General features: G+C 40.6%; 1 protein-coding gene across 2 annotated transcripts in view; it reads right to left on the minus strand.

The window, feature by feature from the left end:
• The window catches only part of LOC142063605 (VPS10 domain-containing receptor SorCS1-like), a 307796-nt gene that overhangs the window by 67199 nt on the left and 221215 nt on the right, over positions 1-19382 (minus strand). For both annotated transcript variants that reach the window (XM_075107526.1, XM_075107524.1), the window contains exons 7-9: positions 11033-11151; positions 8025-8114; positions 2802-2981 (exon numbers count right to left, since the gene is read on the minus strand). In XM_075107526.1, the coding sequence (XP_074963627.1) occupies positions 2802-2981; positions 8025-8114; positions 11033-11151 (389 nt within the window). The remainder of the gene's footprint in view (positions 1-2801; positions 2982-8024; positions 8115-11032; positions 11152-19382) is intronic.

Below are 19382 nucleotides of genomic sequence, written 5' to 3' on the forward strand. Positions count from 1 at the left end.
GAAACGCTGGCTATAAATGATTAAAGAGCATTTTATGTATCAGGTGATAAATGTGTTCTGATATCCTGTGAATTTTTCTTCTTATGATTCTAGTCACAGGCTGGGACTCAGAATCCTTTCCAGAAAAAGCAAAGTGTAAGTTATACTGTCAGTCTTGGACAGCTTTATATTAAAAAAAGACCACACACACTATAAATGTTTCTGTGCTCTCAGGGAGAGCTACACCTATTGCATATACACAACCGTAACACACACAATGGTATGTTCATCCCTGCTGTTCACACAATCGTAAGAGAGAAAGGCTCGTGCAGGTAAGTGCATGACCATGGTGTTCAGAGAGAAAAACTCTCCATCAGCTCCCACACAGGCTTTGTAGACAATCCTCACCACCATGAATTCATTGTGTGCAGATACAAATGCTGACTGCAGTTTTAGTGAAAGACTCATAGAAGACACTTGAACACATAAAACACATTCTTCCCTCCCCATCACCAACTTCATACAACAAGCACGTATTTCCCATCCAAGAGGTATACTGCTAAAAAAAAAAAAGTCCCAGAGTGATAGGCATATATATCATAGCTATAGACACATCTCCTCACAGTTCGTTATCACTTCAGGCATGGATTCCAACATGCAGGATTGCCTTTCTGCAGGCCAATCCAACTACAGAGCCAAGCAGAGCAATACCACATAATTGGAGAGGTGCAGGAACTACAAAGGGTGCTCAGACCCAATGGCCAGTGATTCTTGCTCTTCTTTTGCTCTAGGAGATGGTCTCTAGGACAGCCCCTTTGTGACTGCAGACCCACTGAATGTGAGTCCAGTGTGCTGCTGATGAAGTGACACTGAAAAGTGGTGGAGAGAAGAGCTATTCTTACACCCTGCTCTGTCCAACGTAGAAGTGACCCTCTGTGAGTGAGGAGTCATGTCCTCATCCTCTACAAGGTCCAGTAATAGAAGAGCCCACACACTGAAATAACAACCTCCAAGTGAAAATCTCCTGATAACTTATAGGAGAAGGAAGAACATGATGAGGCATCATGAAAGAACTTCTATTTTCTCTTCATACCCAATGCAATTCCCCATTGACCAGCACTGAGCAGATTTATCCCTGATGTTGAATCGATTTAGGAATCTACACACACAAACACATTCACTACAACGCAACCATATGAACTTACTTCTAACGCCTGACAAACATGCATACAGACACATGCACATTTAACAGGTCTTTCTCTGGCATCTTCTCAGATAATCTTGCTTATGTATATAATAATATAATACACCACTGTCACCACAGAAGGGCTCCACTTCCTTTTAATTCATCTATGAATTTTTTTCTTCTCTCATCTTCATCTCCATTTACCCCTATAGCATTCATCATTTGCCACAACCCTACTGGGAGAATCATGCTGAACACCTTTCTGTTCCCTTCCAGCTAGAACATCAAATTGAAAGGAAGGTTTGTGCCAGGTTCAGTGTCAGCCAATATTCTTGCTATCCAGTTAATCAGCAGATATGATGCTATAAGTCTGATTCCATCAATTTCAATCTAGGTTACTGTGTGGTGTCAGCTTAATAAAACAAAACAAAGGCTTTCCTTTCCCCCTGGGAGGTAGGACACCTTTACATAATGCAGTGAAACCGCTTCTCGAGCTGACAGTAATAAGAGGCAACAGTCTTTCCATGGACTGCCAGTGTTGCAGAGAGATTAACCGTTAAAATCACCAAATGACTCAAATGTCAGTGCCCATCCTCCTACAGTTCATCTGCATTTATGTTCAACAGTTGGGCTGTCTGGACAATTCATGGTGATTTCCAAGTAAAGGGCAGCTGAAGGCAAACTATACAGCAAAGCTAACATTCAGGTGGTGTTGGGGAAATATGGGAAACATCTTCAGTTTCAAAGGAACTCAGATCTAGTTCATGGCATTTATTCTAAATGGTCAGAAAATCCCCTGGAGGAGACCTGACAAGAGAAGCTGACCGTCAAAACAACAGTTGAGGACTGAATTGCTACTTAGCTGAGTTTTGTCTTCAGAAGTAAAACAGGCAGCAGAGCAAGAGAAGTACAAGGACACATTAAAAGTCCTATTCTTAGGATCAGTTGTCACAGAAGACAATGTAAATTGGCCTTCTTACAGGTGATCTTAGGCATAATGTACTTGTCAGGAAAAGGCTCAAAGGTAAAAGGGACATCAAGGTGAGGCAGAGTAGTGCTCATGGGAGAGTCCAAGAGGGTGTATCTAAAAATCACTTCAGTTCCCAGAATAGCCCAAACTGAGGAAGGTGACAAAGATAGCTGAGAACTGCTGTTTCTCCTTACTTCTAAAACAACAGATTAGGCTGTCAGAAATGCAATAAAAATTGCAGAAGGATGCTATTCAGAGTGTTGGGAGCTTTCAGAGCCATAGGCAGGACCAATGTGGGTCAGCAGGATTTTGGTTGAGAAACTTAAAGAGTTCCTCTTAGGGACTGAATGAACTATTTCACTACATATTCCAATGCATATCTTCCTATGCATGAAAGAGCTGTGATCTCCTCCTCACCTGAGAACCTACTGGAGAGTACACCAGTGAATCTGTTAAAAGTATTAGGCTGGGCCTATATTCAACACCTGTGTAAAACCTGACCTTGAAACTCAGCACTGAGGCCCTTAAGTAAAAGGAAGGTAAAACTATGTGATTAGTCACATGCTGTTCACATGTGTATAACAAGACTGATGTGCAAGAAGGAAAAGGTACTGGCATCATGTGACCTCCTGAGATAGGAATGAGGTGTTTCGAGTCATGACATACCTCATAGAGGTCAATCATTACATTCCCCTCCAGCCCTTGACTACTCTTGACATTTTCCAAGGCCAGGGTGAAGTACACCCCTCGGGTGTCGGAGATATACAGGTTGTACGTGTCGTTCTGGTTCCACTCTTGAACAGCTGCAAACACCTGATTCTCATCTGTGCTGATAACATGCATGTCCTGGGGAAAGAAGAGAGAGGAAGGTTACTAGAGAGAGCTCCACTCTGTCATTTCCAAGGGCACCAAAGTAATTGTGGAGAAGCGAGGGACATATTCAGGCTGGAGTTTAATCAGAAACTGTAGACAATACTCCTGTAAGTGGATAATTCCATGCAGGAATATTTTACACCAGCTCTCTTCTGCCAATTTCCAAAGTGGTAATTAACTGATGAGGTGTTAATTGAACATTTACATTGCCAGTACAGTGTTATACAGCAGCACTTCCCCCTCCCCCAACACTTTCATTTTAATGAGTACATTTGTGGAGGGGAAGAGAGTTTGTTTATTTTGGTTTTTTGTTGTTGTTGCTGTTGTTTGTTTGTTTTGTTTTGGGTTGGGTTGGTTGATTTTTTTTTGGCACCTGAGTGATTCTACTTGTGATCATGGAATCACAGATATCAAAAATATGGACTCTTTTTTTTAAGAAAAAAATGCAGCGTCTGTCTGCTTCTTGCCTAGCATTCAGAAGCCAAGTATGCTTGGGAATTGATACAAGGCAGATCTAATGGGTTAATATCTGCAGCCAGTGCTGCTGTTATTTATTATTTCTAATGACAGTGTCAACTAGAAGCCAAGGCCCTGGACCACTGTGGTAAACACCCCCCTGAGAAATATAACAGAAAGACAACCCTAATCCTCACTAGATGTAAAGAGGAAAATTATAGTTAGATCACTAGTGTTATGAGTGAGGTTTTGTTTTATTCTGTTCTGTGTGTTACAGCAGGCAGGAAACAATGAAAAGATTGTGTAATTAAAGAAAAACCAGAAACTATTAAACCTGAGTCCCTCTTTCAATGCCTGGAGAAGTTATTACCCAGTGGAAAAAGCCACCAAGAGAGAGATTGCTATAAAAATATTCCCAGGCTCTATCTGCCCAGCACAGGCACCCTTAGTTCTTTGGTGTCATAAAAATTTGTGGAGGTAGGAAAAGAAACGCACCGGGTGATTCCCCGAAGATTCAGCTCTTCCATCTGTTTGGGGCAGATATCCTAAAGTTATTCTGCTTCCATGAATATCAGCCAGGGCTTTCTATATGCAAAACTGGGAAATTTATCAGAAAACATACTTTTTGGAAGCTGATGCTACTTATTCATTCTGTTAGTAATAGTCTTTGACAATTCACTTTCTCATGGTTTTGTAGGGGCAATTGATACTTCCAGATGAAACCTTGTAACGTAAAGATGAAAAATAATATAATGAAGAAATCTGCTCTATAAATTTGGAAGTGGATTCACCATGAAGTTAAGATTCAGAACAGTTTTTTGCTCATCCAGACCCAGATCTGAGTACTGAGTGGATGAATATTCACTTGATTTACTTGCTTCTTTGTGCTGGAGAAAATGTATCCCAGAAGATGGGCTGGTTTTGTGAGGCAATAGGAAAGGCAATAGAAGTCCCACTGCCTTCTAATAATTGTGTCTGTGAATAGATATCCTCCTTTAGCTCCAGCTGTGCTAGTAGAAGTTACTGTCACAGCTGTTAGAGGCTCCTTCTTTCAGACTGTCACCCTAGTCAGTCTGCTGGTACACCTAAATAAGTAGGTGTTCCCAATGTGCTTCAGGCCACATTGGCTAGCACAGCTCTAATCTCAAGTTTAAACTTTTGGGTATGTGCATATACACAATGCAGGCCTTTCTACTTAAACATAGAAAGAGGTTATAAGTAAAATTGTTTTGTCTGGTGAATGTACAGTTTCATTACCTTACCATTTAAAATCAATAGTTTTATAATAACTGAGGGAGAAAGGTAAAAAGATATTTTGAGCAACACCAGCGAAAACCAAAGGCAATTTCATGAATGCTTAAGAAGCAAATAATTTATTCACTATATGCTTCCTGAATTTTTATCAGGTCATCCTGTAAGATCCAAGTTTAAAGAAGATCCCACTAAGGCTGGAGGAATTTAGGCCTGGAGAAGCAGAGACTGAGACAGAACTGGCATAATACACACAGTGCAGAAAGTAAAAAAAAAAAAAATATCATTCCAGATGTTTGCCTTTGGGGATCAATTAACTTTTCCTTTTAATATGACCTTGTCCAATAGATGCAGTAACAATGCAATGTTTTGATAGAAAGGGATTAGTATATGAGCATCAAACAGGTCTTTGACCAACATCAGGAATTTTTTGGTTTCCACATTGGGAAAATTAAAATTAATCAGCATATGATATTCACTTCTATTTTATTTTTTTCAGGATGGGGTTTGCTTTTCTGGGGAGAGGAATAATACAAAAAGACAGCTTTCATCTTGATATGGAGCAAGAGTTTAGCTGCATCCTCCATTACTACAATAGATGTTCATTTCACCTCCCTACAGAAAGGGAAGAGGACAGGAAAGAGAAGCAAGACATCTTTCTCGAACAGCAGCTGTCATCTCCAGGGGCTACCCAAGCATCTGCCTACCGAGAGCCTGAGCTTTCCTCTCTCTGTTCCAGCACATAGTGGAAGTACATTAATATGCAGTTCTACTATCTGTCCCTCTTGCCTTTCCAAAGACAAAAGAGCACGATGCTGTGAACGGGCTTGATCAGGTGTCTACTCAAATGACTAAAGGCCAAGGCTTTGTGAATTACTAAACATGCTTCAATTGACCTTTTTGCACTTGGTCAGGGAACTTTTCTTCCTAGCAAGTTAAATAGCAGGGATGTGTAATGCCTGTTTTATCCTGCCAATTACTGGGACTGTCAGCTCTTTTTAAGGTCTGTATTTAAAGATTTTTTTTTTTCTGGTTATTGCTTCTTCCATCAAGATGTGCATCCTGAAGTTGAAAGAAGGTGATGAATTTAAAATAGAAGTACCACACACACCCATCCCATCAGTATTCAGCCCAGCACCAGTTAAGGACAGGTCTTTTTTAAAGAGAAATTGCTTGGCTTGCTTCACTATTCACAGATGTCTGCCCAGTGCATTGGTCTAAAATGGAGTGAATGAACTCTGTGTGTACATTTAAAGTGGTTATCATGAGTGACATCACAGAACCTATGACAGAGCCCATGCTGTGGTACAGAATAAGCAATACCAACCCACAAATCACTGCAGAAATTAACAGGTCTCAATAAAGACCATTTACAGAGTTAACACAACCTGTATGCAGACATCTTCTTGTATGGGAGAGGCTTGCAAGTTCCCTGCAGCTTTTAATCAAACTGGCTACCAGGCTATCAATGACAACAAGAATATTTTCGTTTTTGTTTCCTATAGGCCATTTCTGCCTGAGCAGCAGTATCACCTGCCAAAGCTGCCTGCCGTGACACCCCTCCGGTTTAGGAAGAGTGACATGCAGAGGCAAAAAGCTTGATACTTCCACCTCCAGTTCCAGAATTTTACCATATTTGGCCCCACTTTCTTAGCTGAAGGAGATAAAAGAGAATTTAGGCATAAAAGAAGCTGTTTGTTTCACTTCCTTGAATAGTATAACACTTTGTGCATTTTTAATAAAAGCTGCTTTGATAGCAGCCTCCTCGACAGCCACAACTCCACTGTAGCTCCTTCCAAGCCAAATGTAGTTCTTCAGTCTTTGAAGATATTCCGAGACTGTGATGAAGTGTCTTATCTCCTTAAATATCTGCCTTTCTCTTTGGGTCAAATAACACAAATTTATTACTTCAATTCCCATTCCCTGAGAACACATTGCAATTTAATTGCAGTGCATTTTCCTTGGCTCCCCAGAGATCTCTGAGAAGGTGGACATTTGGAAAAATAAGTGCAGGCTAAAGGACACTACTGGTTCAAAGCAAGCAGTCTCTCTACAGATGGTCTGAATCAGCTGTAAACTACGATTTTGATTTGGGTGTTACAATAATCATGCTAAAAATGCAACTTCTTTGCTAAGGGCTGCTTCAAATAACACCTGTTTAAATTTGACTTGAATTGACAGAATAATTCCTTCCTGCTTGGACAGGAAGTTTCAAACCAACCTATCTCTAAATGCAACTGAAGATTTTGGGGCAGACCACAGGTCTCCTGTGTCAGAGCCAAGAAGATATCATGGCTTCTGGTAGGGGTTTTGGGTGATGTAAACAAAAGCAAAGGGTACAAGGGCAGAGTAGGTTAAGCATGGCCCTGAAGGCCTGGGTTTGAGCTGCAGTCTGATTATATGATGAAGGTCACTCAGTCAATCCAATATAAACAGGTCAGTTGGGTTGAGGAATCAAAGACAGCCAGCTGTGATATTAGCCAAGTACCCCTTTAAATATTTTTACCTACAAAATCTGGTGTATTTTCAACTTCTAGGAACAGGCTGACCTTGCACTTTCCTTTTTTCCTTTTGACAATCCTTGCTTAATTTCTGAGAATGCATTTTTCTCCAGATGTTAGACCTCACATAGAATCCTCAAGATCATTTGCTACCTTTGAGCTTAAATTTCATTTAAGCCAGACTATATCAAGAATGAAAAGGTCTCAAAAAAAAAAAAAAGTCTTTGTTAAGAAGCCCAGATGCTAAGTGGCTATTTCTTCAAAATTGAGCTAACATTTTATATAGATCTTTTAAAAAATTCAGCTCCAGAAGACAGCAACAGCCTTTCAAACTCCAACGTTAATTCACCATTTTTCTTAATTAGGGAAGATATGGAGCAGACACACAAAGACATCTCTGCTTCATTCCCATTAAAATCTGCTAATGAGGCAAAGCACAAAAAGCAACCCACACAGAATAGGGACCGGAGAAGCAAATTTTAAGACCAAAAGAAACGGGGGGTGGGGGGGTGGAGGGGAAGAAAGAAAAAAGAAGAGACTCCTCTACAAAACTTAATTACCTAACCATAAAGAAATGGTAATTGACACGGGCTGTGGTATCTGTCTACATTTGACGCTGATGTCCTTGACTAGCTAAAGTGCTGACTTCGTTTTCAGTCCTTTCTGGCTTACAAATGTCCTATTAAAGAATGAATTATGTTTTCACTCATTGTATGTCGTCTTGCAGTTATTTGTGTTAGATTCAAGGATTTCTGTACAATCAAAATATCTGTAGGTTCATATGTGCATTCCAGCAACAGCAACATACCTTGGGCAAGGAGTACTTTGGCAGCTTCATCTGTGCAAATGCATTCCTCCTATAAGAAACGTAATAATGTGGTCTTCCTGCTGATGTCAACTATGAGAGAAGCAGTAAAGTTATCATCAGGATTTTTTTAAATGTCTTTTTATTATCAGGGAAAATATCAAACAAAAGCTGTCAAGGGAAATACCACACTGTTGGTGGCAGTGGCTTAAAACTACAGCACTATTACTGTTGATGAATAAACATTGATCCAACTGACAGTGGCTGAAAAAGAGAGCAAGAGGAATCCCATTTTCTGAAAAGAGAGACAAAGGCCAGAATTTCATGTGAAAGTCAAAGGGAAGTGAAGTCCTGGCTTCACTTGGTCCATTATGTCACCTGCTGATACCACAGCTCTCGTCTGACTTACTACAAAACAGTCTGTCTGCTATCTGCAGAGGTGCTGTGTAGGCTGTTGGTTAGATCAGCAGATTGGCAGACCTGATGCTTGATTTCTGTTTCTGCCTCCAGCTTTGGCTCCTGTGTGGCCCTGTACAACCCATCACATGTATCTGCTACCAGATCAGCTAGGTATTCACAGCTCCTGAAGGCAGGAGAGGCTCAGTTGATTTGGTGTTCCTGTGAATCTGGCCATTTATTTAAGTGCTTAAATACTGAAGGCAATACCTTGAAAAGTCTGGGTTAGAGTAATGTGGGGTTTCATTTCCTACCACATATTAAAGGGGTAAAAAATAGAAATAAAAAAAGCCAATGTTATTCGGCTTCCAGTGCTGCTGAAGCATAATCAATGTTTGTAAAGTACTTTGAAATCCTTGGATGAAAGATGCTGAAGAACAAATATTCCAAGGGATCGTCCATGCAGAACTTTGCTTTAATTGCCTCATATCTGGGCTTATCAAGATCTTTCTTTAGTAGTAAGTGTTTTAAAATGCACTGCAGAATTTTAAAATGCAAGATGCACAGAGGCTAAATTCATACTAGATTAAGTAAAATAAGAATTATTTCCTATTCTAAAGCTCTTGAACTATTTTTAAGGGAATTGTGCAAGTTAGGGGAAAGAAGGCCAGAAACATTTTTTATGAGAGAGGGTGAGTTTGTAAAGAAAACACAGTGTAGTGGGAGAAATAAACCCACATTCCTTTATCCTCATGTTTGTGAGACTACTAATTCTCATTCCAAATGCCTTAGTTGCAGAAAAGCTAGGTGGAGATCAAGGAAGGTAGGGAAGGCTGGGGCAGGGTGCTCAAGGCGTTCATCTATTCTTCCAAGCCTTTACTGTCTTGTGTAGGGCTATTAATCCTCTGAAGAATGTGTCTGGGATAAGGCAGGGTCCAGTACCAGCCGCAGCATGTTATTTAGCTGTTCCTTGCAAGCCAGATATATTCATATACATATATGTAACCACTTCAAGAATCTCATTTTAAATTGCCAACCAATAGTGAATTCACTGACTACTAGGAACAAAAAGGTTGTTTCCAGGGATTACAATATTATTATTTCATATCTGTAAGTGTCAATTATTAACAGTTGGCAAGTACTATCTCTTTGACCCATTATATTTCTTTCTGTTTAAGAATGTTAAGAAGTTTAAGGATTAAAATAGGAGCTTTACAAATACAAATATTCCATGATACCTTCTCAAACTGCATTACAAACGGGAACATATAAAGTTGTGCAAAGTCCCATCGGGCATTAAGGGGAACATTGTAAGAGACTGCCTTTCTTCACATGCTCCTTCTTATACCATGCAGCTAGCACAGAGGTGTAACAAAGCCGAAATTTGACAGCACTGGGAACACTATACAACAGTTTATAGCCAGAAAGAGAAATGCATCAAAATACAAGGGCTATTCAGAAAGGTAGACAATCTCCCCAGCACTGATTTCAGATCAGGCAGAAGGGTTGGCTTCTCTACAGTGTGTAATAACATCAGGTCAGAACAGAGAAGATTAACAGTCTTGAAGAGCACAAAACCAAGGCATCAGTGATGAAGTAATGAATCAATTCACATATTAAGAGAAATTCCCCAGCTCCTTTGTCACTTGAGCCACAAACACACAGTCATTCTGAAACTAGAGAGCATGCCTGAACAGCGATTCATGGCCGTGTTTTCTTTACCATATAAACATTTCATTTATGCCTCAGTCACCCTAGGCACAAAAGCTATTCTGGAATGTATGTCCCAGATTTACTTGTGGATGACTTAGACTGGTGTTTATGACTGAGTTCATTAACTGAAGGTAATTAACAATCAACTCACCCAATTTAAAATATCTGTCCTCTCTGTTGCATCCACCCCCAAGCACGGCAGAAACTAAACTCTCTGGAAGACCAGTTTAGTCCTAATGAATTCCAGTTCACCTCCATGTTCCCTGCAATTCTGTTGTTATTTTTTGTCCTGTCAGCTGTTATTAAATGGACACTGGTGGCAGGCTAATGAAACCCACAGGAGTTCAGATCTATTCACCAGGCCTCACCTGGAACACAGCTCGGCTGAGTACATCTCATCTTCCACCTTTTCACTAGAATCACAACTAAGGCTTAACAATAAAGCCTGATTACTTCTTCTTTGGTTCTTCCCCTGACTCCCTCCCTCCTTTTCTATTTCCCTCTCATGCTTAGAAAAGCTTTGGTCTGCTCCCTTGTGATAGCAGATGACTGACACATCACTTCAAGCTGGGGGGTTACAACACTAATCTGATGAGTCTGCAGGGAGTGGCACAGAGCACTCCAGCGCATATGGTGGATGCTCCAGGCAGGAACTCTATGATCCTACAGTGACAAGATACTAGAGGTAAAAGGAACACTATTAGCATTGTAATGAACTGCTACAATCCGCTCAGTGCCTTTATTGTATGGATCTAGCGTTGTCTGATTAGTTAGGGGCTAGCACACATGCACACACATGCAAAGGAAGGGAAGAGAAAATAATAGAATATAAAATAATATACTATAAAATATACTATAAAATGCATAAAATAGACTAAATAAGAGAAGAGGGTGTTCTGCACCTGAACAAAGACATAATCATCCTGGACGATCAGGGAGTTATGGTCAATATAGCCTGGAAAGGGTTTGCTGCGAGCGGCTTCACTGCAGTTCTGCATCTTGCAGGTGATGTATTGGGCATCTGAAAGGAAAGGAACAAAACCAAGACGCTTGAGATCCTGAGCACAGACGACTCCTGTCACAAATCTACCAAGGCAGCATTTCTGCTTCCCAGCCTCAAGTTACATGAAGTGACACCATCCATTCAAGGCAACGCAACACTTCTTTCTCTTACACCCCTCATAAATCCACCTTTGGTTACTTTCTTCCTTGAAGTTCCTTCCTTCTTCACCTGCCTCAGCCTCCTATTATTTCTTTCATCCTGCTTTACATCCGACATCAGATGTATACATTGCTCCTTAACACCAAGGGAGAGCCCAGCATAGCTGATCTGATTATTCCATGCACTCTTGTGGTTCCATGCTGGAAGTAGACCAGAGGCAGCATTTGAAGGCGGCACAATGTAATGCTTGTGGCTCAGGTCTGACAGAAACCTAGTCAAGGGTGTATCATTCAGCACTGCTACCTGCCCTGCTGGGCTTACTTGGATGCTACCCAGGCTTAAGTTTAAAACAAGGAACTGAGTGAGGGAACAACAGAGATGTGAAGGACGCTTTAGAGAGGTAACAAACAGCCCGAGTCCTGTGACTCGTGAAGAGCTGTTTTCTATGCTGCAGGACAGATGCTGTCTGTGCTGAGCCTCTACAATTTCCCTGTCATCCCCATGGTGTGGGATTTGCTGTAGAGCATGACAGCTTCTCCATGGTCACATGCTGAGTTTATTTAGAACATGGCCAAGGTCCAGAGCATGCACAAGTATGAGGATACCTTCAGAGGACACCTGACCCATAGTGTCAACCACTGAGAACCCCTTCCACGGCACACCCTGTATTTTCTACAAGAGTTACACTCTGCAGAGTAATTCAGCTCACCTTGAAAAGTAATTCAGACCACTTCCTGTTCAGGGGCTTTACCTACTTCTCTGTTGACACCATAGGTAGATGCACTCTGGCAGACCTGGGCAATCATTCCACACTCTTGAAACTAGAGGCCTTAGTGGTTTCAGTCAGTCATATGCTTCAACGTAAAGTGCCTAAACACAGCCCTCAAGCCATCTCATCCACTGTCACTGTATGGGATGTCCTCATCTCCTATTCTGAAGCACTGCAGGGTGCTCATCTCATAATCAATTAAGAAGTTGCTCTTTGTTTAATGACAAAGCTGATTTACAGGAAAAAGGATTTTGGCATTTTAGCATTAGCACTACAGAGACACTACATGGCATTTAATCTTAGAACTACTTCTAATCTTTTTCCTTGCTGGAGAAGCACAGCCCCTTGTTTGATATAATTACTACTTTCTGATCTGAGAAGTAGCATTTTACATTGAAATTGAAATGGCTGGGTTTTTACCATCTCATATTTAACCTTGGTTTTAATTAAAATCTATCATTTGACATTTCTTTCCTTGCTTCTAAGGAGAGTTGACTTCTGCTTGAAACAGACAAGCAGGGTAACGAACCTTCGGGAAAGTTTGATGAGGGATGATTTTACCCCAGCATTTGCAGAGTTCTTGGAATATATAAAGTGCTAAGTATTATTAGTCACTGCAGTTTATAACATTTTATGCTTTTGCAGCTCACTGCAAAACATTAATTACTATAGCCCAGACAGGATGATCAAAATGCATTTCTATTCAGAGGGATATGATTTTTTCCACATTAGCCACGAGAGGGCAGGGAACGACGTAACTCCCAGCCTGCTCATTCCAGTGAGCTCAGGACAGTTCCCTTTCAGAGTTGTTCAGCCCTCCGTCCCTCTGCAAGCAGGAACAATGGGGACGACAGTGCCAGAGCCTCTTCCACCACCCAATACTACTGTGTGGTGCAGCATGTCCCCTCCTAGCCATAAGATGGAGAACAGGGATGCATCTCTCCACCTGCAACACAACCAATGCCCACGTCTCCTGTTAACTCAATCCATTGTATCATGAACAGCCCTCCATACCTGCTCCCACATTCATCTCCTCTCATCCTGGGGTCTGGGTGAAATGTCTGGCAATCCTGAGCTTAAAGAAAGTGGCATCAGTTGAAAAGGCTGGCCTTACTTCCTCCTGAGCTGTTGGCAAGACTGGGTGGCTTTTTGCACGTGGGATGAAATCGCCCAGCGTAGAGCTATATAGGATCAGACCGCTGTTTCCCACCTTGCTTCCTTTTTTTCCCCCACCACTATTTTTTCCTTTTACTTCCACAGGTACATCGGCCACCTGGGAGACAGTAAGAGGAGACTGCAGTGCCGTCCCTCTTCCCATGCAAACAGGTTATCTATCCTGAGAGCACAGGGAGGTAACAGGACTGGTGCTGCTGGGACCAGCCAGCAAAGATTAAGGAATCTCCCCCACAAGAGATTTTAAAGAGCAGGCCAGGCTGACATCCATTAGAGGTGACCAAAGTTTTTTCAATCCTGTTTTAATGGAGGAATGGGGACTATGTCTATTTCTCCTGTGATCACAAGATTCAGTACAGCAGTGATTGTACCACTGATGAAGGTTTACTAAGGCAATTCCTGTGAACTTTTACAGGGCAATTCTCCACAGCTTCAATTCTAAAATGCCAGTAATAACTACTAGAAGGGCAGAGCACTGAAATTGCTTAAGCTAATCTCCCAAACAGCCAAACTCCAAGATGTGCACACCAAGAAAAGCTCCCTCTGCTATGGGAGACAGAAAGAAGGAAAACAGGCTTCTTGCAGTGCCTGGATCCTCTTTTTTTCCTAAGGGAAGTTTTGCTGTGCTCACACTAACTCAAGGATTTTGTTTTGGCATTTGATTCGTATGGACATTTTATGTGATTCCATTGGCAGAGCTTTGTAATTTAGCATTAATTAATGTCAATTAATGTATTCAGTTGCTAAGCTCTGGAATTAATTTCATTAGTTTTCCTGCACAGCTGTTTTCCCTGCCATAGGTAATTAGGACATTATGCTTTTTAATTCCAGAACCCTCACCTCCAACAACAGCTGCTGTTTTTAATATACAACAACAAAGTCACATTGTGCCTGGAGAGAAGAACATAGCAACTCCCAGCTCTTACACCCCCAGACACTTTGATTTTGACAGGTTTAGACACCTAGAGTAGGATTCTTCTTCGGGAATGGCAACTATTTGTAAAGAGGAAGGAAGAAAAGCCACAGAACCAAGAATAGAGGAGACATCTTGTAAGGAAAACCTCTGACAAAATTAATCTGTTTCAGTGGTGAAAGAGAATTGCAAATGCTAACACATAGCAAATGTTAAGAGCTGAGGGGACCATGTGCCATGAAATATTTTAGTCTTCTGTTTAGCTTGAGCTCCATGCTAATATGTTCTCAAGGGAAATGCATCTAGCCTGTTCTAAAGACATTTCTTGCTGCAGTTGTTGGAGTCGGAAGGTTGTTGGTGGTTACTGGAGGTTGGTGAGCCTCTGCAAAAGTATAGGGGAGAGTTTCAAATCCTTTCCTAAAGCAGAGTAGGACTTTTGTCAGGATACTTTGTTGCCGAGAGCTATTTTGTATGACATATCAAACCATAATACCCACTGCTTTCCAGTCAAAGTTTGCATTTTATTACAAGGAGGGTCAGAGAAAATATTCACTGCACTCATTGTGAGTGTATCTTTCCTCCTGATTTTTATTTTTCTCATCTTCAATTCACTGAGAAATGTGTCCTTCTCTCTACAAATAAATCCACTAAGGACAAATCAGGAGTTTATGCAGAGCATCCACACAGTCTATGACTTGTTTGTCTTCCAGATTTACTATGGAGTATCCCAGTTCATTACTGAGCAGCTTATACATTAGGGGTAGTATCTGCTTTTGAACGATGACTGGCATCCTGTAACTAAAGAACTGTAAGAACATGGCAGTAACATATCTCACTGAAAGATCCAGGCCTGTAACCCCTCTCCAAGACTGACTAGTAACAGAGGCTTAGAAAAGATTACAAGAATTTGTCCAGGTGCATTGGCAGTCCAGGCATACCTTCAGCATCCACAACCTCCCATGGCAATGAGTACCAGTACCACAGTTTAATTAAACGTTCTCCCATACATTAGTCTTTCTACTCCTTATTTGAGAAACACACAAAATGACTGTTCTTTATCCATTTCCATCTGGTCTGAATGTTGATTTGTGAAACATTTATGATATGGGAATATATTCACAACTCTCCAGGACTCAGCAACTGGAAAGAAATTAACCAGTAATGAAGATCAGTGAAATGAAGCCATCCCATTTACTAACTACTCACAAATCTGTTTTTATCCTGCTGTTACTCTTTCTTCATTGCATGTCAGTCAGGAACCTTTCTTTACATGGGGAAGCATATCCTCTGCCATTTCTGGCATAAGGACACAATTAGAGAAAATAACTGATGCCATTCTCCGGGACAAATACTAATCATGATCAGGAAAAAAAAAATCACTGCACAGGTTTAGGGCACTATGGAACTTAATTTACCACTCTAGCTATGTTAGCAAAAGACTGTCAGACTAGGTTGCCTACTCATTTTTTCCACAGCAGTGATGATTTTATTCTTCCTAGCAATGTTCTCTGAAAACAGAAATTAAAGTCCTAGTACAAATTTGTGATTCAGACACTATTGGCCAGCTGCTCAGTCCCTGTTGATCAGCAAGCAGAGCATGCCTGCTGACTCCAGGTAAGTTTTTGGTCTTACCTGCAGCCACAGCAGCACCTAAATTACCTTTCAGTAAGAAAAGTTGCTGTGTAAATCAGGACAGCAGAAGAAAAGCAAGGGAAATAAAAGCACTTGAATATCAGGAGCTCTCTAAATTTTTGGTAGCATATTAGAAACCCCTTAGCTTCTTTCATCCACACTTAAAAAAATATACACAGACTAAAAACTTTTCTCAAAATTAATTGGCATCTATCTACACAAGCGGATGCATATCTCATAAATGTAATTTATGTAATTTTCTTGACTTGCATCTATAGGAACTGTCACTTAGACATTCTTTGAGTCAGCTTTGCCATTCTGTCAAGGGCCAGTGGGTACCTAGTTAGTCTCCAAATGCCTCGTAGGAATCCATCTTTCTAATTTTAGATTCCTTGGTAGGGATCACCTGAATAAAAATTACCTCCCATGTCAATTAGCTTGAATCAGGCCTTACTGGGATAACCCTCCTTAGCTCAAATCAGATAAACCCATTAATTAAGGATCTTTCAGGACTAAAACCCATATGCCATTTAGTTTATACACCTTCTGAAAGCACTTCAATCTGCATTTTAGCAAACCTGGATTTAACTTCCACCACTCATTCTGCCTGCTGACTAAGGTGGTGAACATAACAGAGAGAAGCTTATCATGTGGTTAAGAACTGTAGGGGATTAATTGTCACGCTGGGGTGTTGACCTGAAACCAGGCAAAAAAAAATATTGCGATTCCTGCTGACTTTGCCGGCTTGCCTTTGATCCTGCTCCAAAATCAAAGTGGAACACCAGGGACACCCAAGCATACAAATGGAAATGTGAGATAAGGTTCATATGAACTTCTTCCAACCAGAAAAATCAGGTTTACTACTGTGCTGTCATTCCCAGCTTGACTCAGATTGGGCCTGAAGCCTTTAGAAAATAACAAAACCATCACATTTGATGAGATGAAAATTTGTCTGGTGCTCTCCAAAATTTACACGACAGGATTAACAACATAAATGGCAACGATTAGACCTGCAAATCTGTCTCTATCAATACAACAAAATTGCACAGTGTGCACTCAGATTGTTCATCACTACCTGTACCCTAGTTTGATGAGACACAATGCATTCAGAAGCAGTCCAGATTTTTCTGGATCCTGAGGGAAAAAGAAAGTAGGGAGAATGTGCACTCAGGTACAACATTGCTAGCCAGATCTTCAGATGGTATAAATCAACATGCCACTGAAGGTATACTGATTTATGCAAGCTAAGAGACTCCTATTTTAGTCCTTGTAAACCTTTTACATTATGTATATAAACACAATAAATAAGATGCACAGGCAGACCATAATCAGGCAGCAGAGATAAAGAGTTATTGGTGTTCTAGCAGGGAAAACCCAATACTAAGGTTGTTGCTGATAGATGTTCTTGAACAAACCTGCCAGGGAGATGGGTTGACACCGTACTCTGCTGACATTTCAACTTCATCTCACCTAAAGCTGCAGTTGCATTACTCAGCTTCTGCTGGAAAAGAAACCAGCACAAGAATGAGGTGGTTTTTCTTATTTTTACTGAGTTCAGGAGGTTTTTGCTTAGCCCTTATATTTCTGCTTCAAGACCTTTTATTTTATTGTACAGATTGTGTGGTTGTTTCTACACCACTCCCTTTCTTGCCTTCTTTCTCCCTGCCTTGTTTTGGCAAGTCTACCTTCTCAAATTTAATCCCTTTATTGAATTTTTACACTTGGTTAACTGTCAAAAGAGATATTCCAAACAAAGTATAAATAGGTAAATGCAAGAACACTAAAAAAAACAAACAAACCACAAAAAAACCCCAAGAAAAACTATTTGTACATTACCCTCAGCTTGAAAAAAATGTATGTTTCTCACTTCAGCACACTCCACCCCATCACCCCACTGGCAGCTACACACCTGCTTCATTCCAGAGGAGAAAGGTTTGTTCATCCATTGGAGGGTCATAGTTAGTTCATCCAGGAAAAGGAGACTGATTTAGTACTTAGAAGAAGGCTTTAGTAGCGAAGCGACCTGAATACACCAAGTTGATCATGGTAACTAGAATAATGGACCATGAGCACACTCTTAGCCTGTCTCAGTCTTAATAAAGCTTACTAATTTGTTAAGCACTCAAGAAGTCTTTTGCAGAAATGCACTATAGCTGTGCAAAATGTTCATATTACAGCCTAAGAACCCAAACAAGACCATTCAAGGCTTTTGGAGCATGGCACTTTCTCTGCCCACTGTGAGCTGAACATCCTTCAGAAGCATCACCAGAATATAGCTCCTTAAACACTGATTGTAGTGCTTCATCTCAATGACCTCAAATCCTTAATGCCTTAGAGCAGTAATATTTTGTGCCGGAATAGACACTGTACTGTTAGAATATTTCATCCTCATTTAGCATGTCCCGAGAAATAGAAAGCCTCATGTTCCCAACCTTGCCAACATGTTCAGGTAAGTGAAATTGAGAGGAGAAATAATAATCAGAGATTGCAAATTATAAGACATAGAGATAATACATTCTTTCACTTTTACTAATCTTGCATACTTTGAAAAGGAAAGACCTTTAAAACTTAATGGTTTCTATCATAACTGTTTCTTTTCAAAGCTCATCTTCCAAAAAATTCTCTTTCATGCTAAATTTCAATGAGTTAAAAAACTGATTACCTTACAGTTACCTTTTCAGACAGTTTTTAAGTTTCCGATGACAAAATACCCATTTTAAGTGATACCACTGCATTTGGAGGTACAACTCAGGGGAGAATTTTATCCATTTTTAAAGGAATTAATTGACTGCATCATTAAAACGTATTGCAAATGGTAAAAATCTGCTTCTTAGGTTGTAGCAAAGCTGCTGTTTACAGAGGAAATAATATGGAATTACAATGACGAGATCTATGGTAGCCAGGCCTGCGGTGTGATGCCTGCCCGAGGCAATCCAGTGTTGTGGAAAAGAAATCCAGGGAGGAAGATCTGCAAAGGCAGTGGAGCTCAAAGATAAACCTTGATAAAGCATGGTGGGATGAGAAAAGGCCAGTGGGTGGCTTAGGGTGCCTGAGAGAATTTACAGCCAATTAGGAGAATATTTTGGAGTTGCAGGTAAAGGAGGCTCCCAGAAGGGAGAAAAGCACCTCTAGAGGCAAATCAGGGAGGGAAAGGAGCTGATGAAAGTGAAGGACAATGACAGGACAAGCAATAACAATGAAGAATACACTTAGGCTGGTCGTTAAAAGGTTTCTAATACAAAAGAAATGAGGTATTTTCAAAGATAGTACCTAAAGCAAAGTATCCATGGTCTGTTAAAACTGTAAAGCTATGAACAAGGTGATATTATGTACTGTGTGAAACAACAGCAGCTAGACTCTGTGACCCGGGAACTTCTCTCCAATGCCATGTTCCCATGAACAAAAATTAAGTAGGGAGAAAGAAAAGTGCTGTTTATAGTAACTCCAATTACTGCTTATCCCCTGCTCTTCTGACTGACCTGCCTTGAAACAGTCAAACCCCTCATATTTAATAAGTGAACCACTAAAGAGATGTCAGATTTCCATCATAATATTGTGTGGTTACAGGAATATGAGGGCAGTCCAGAATACCACAATATTTAG

Source organism: Phalacrocorax aristotelis, chromosome 12 (genome assembly GCF_949628215.1).
Source record: "Phalacrocorax aristotelis chromosome 12, bGulAri2.1, whole genome shotgun sequence".
NCBI lineage: Eukaryota > Metazoa > Chordata > Aves > Suliformes > Phalacrocoracidae > Phalacrocorax > Phalacrocorax aristotelis.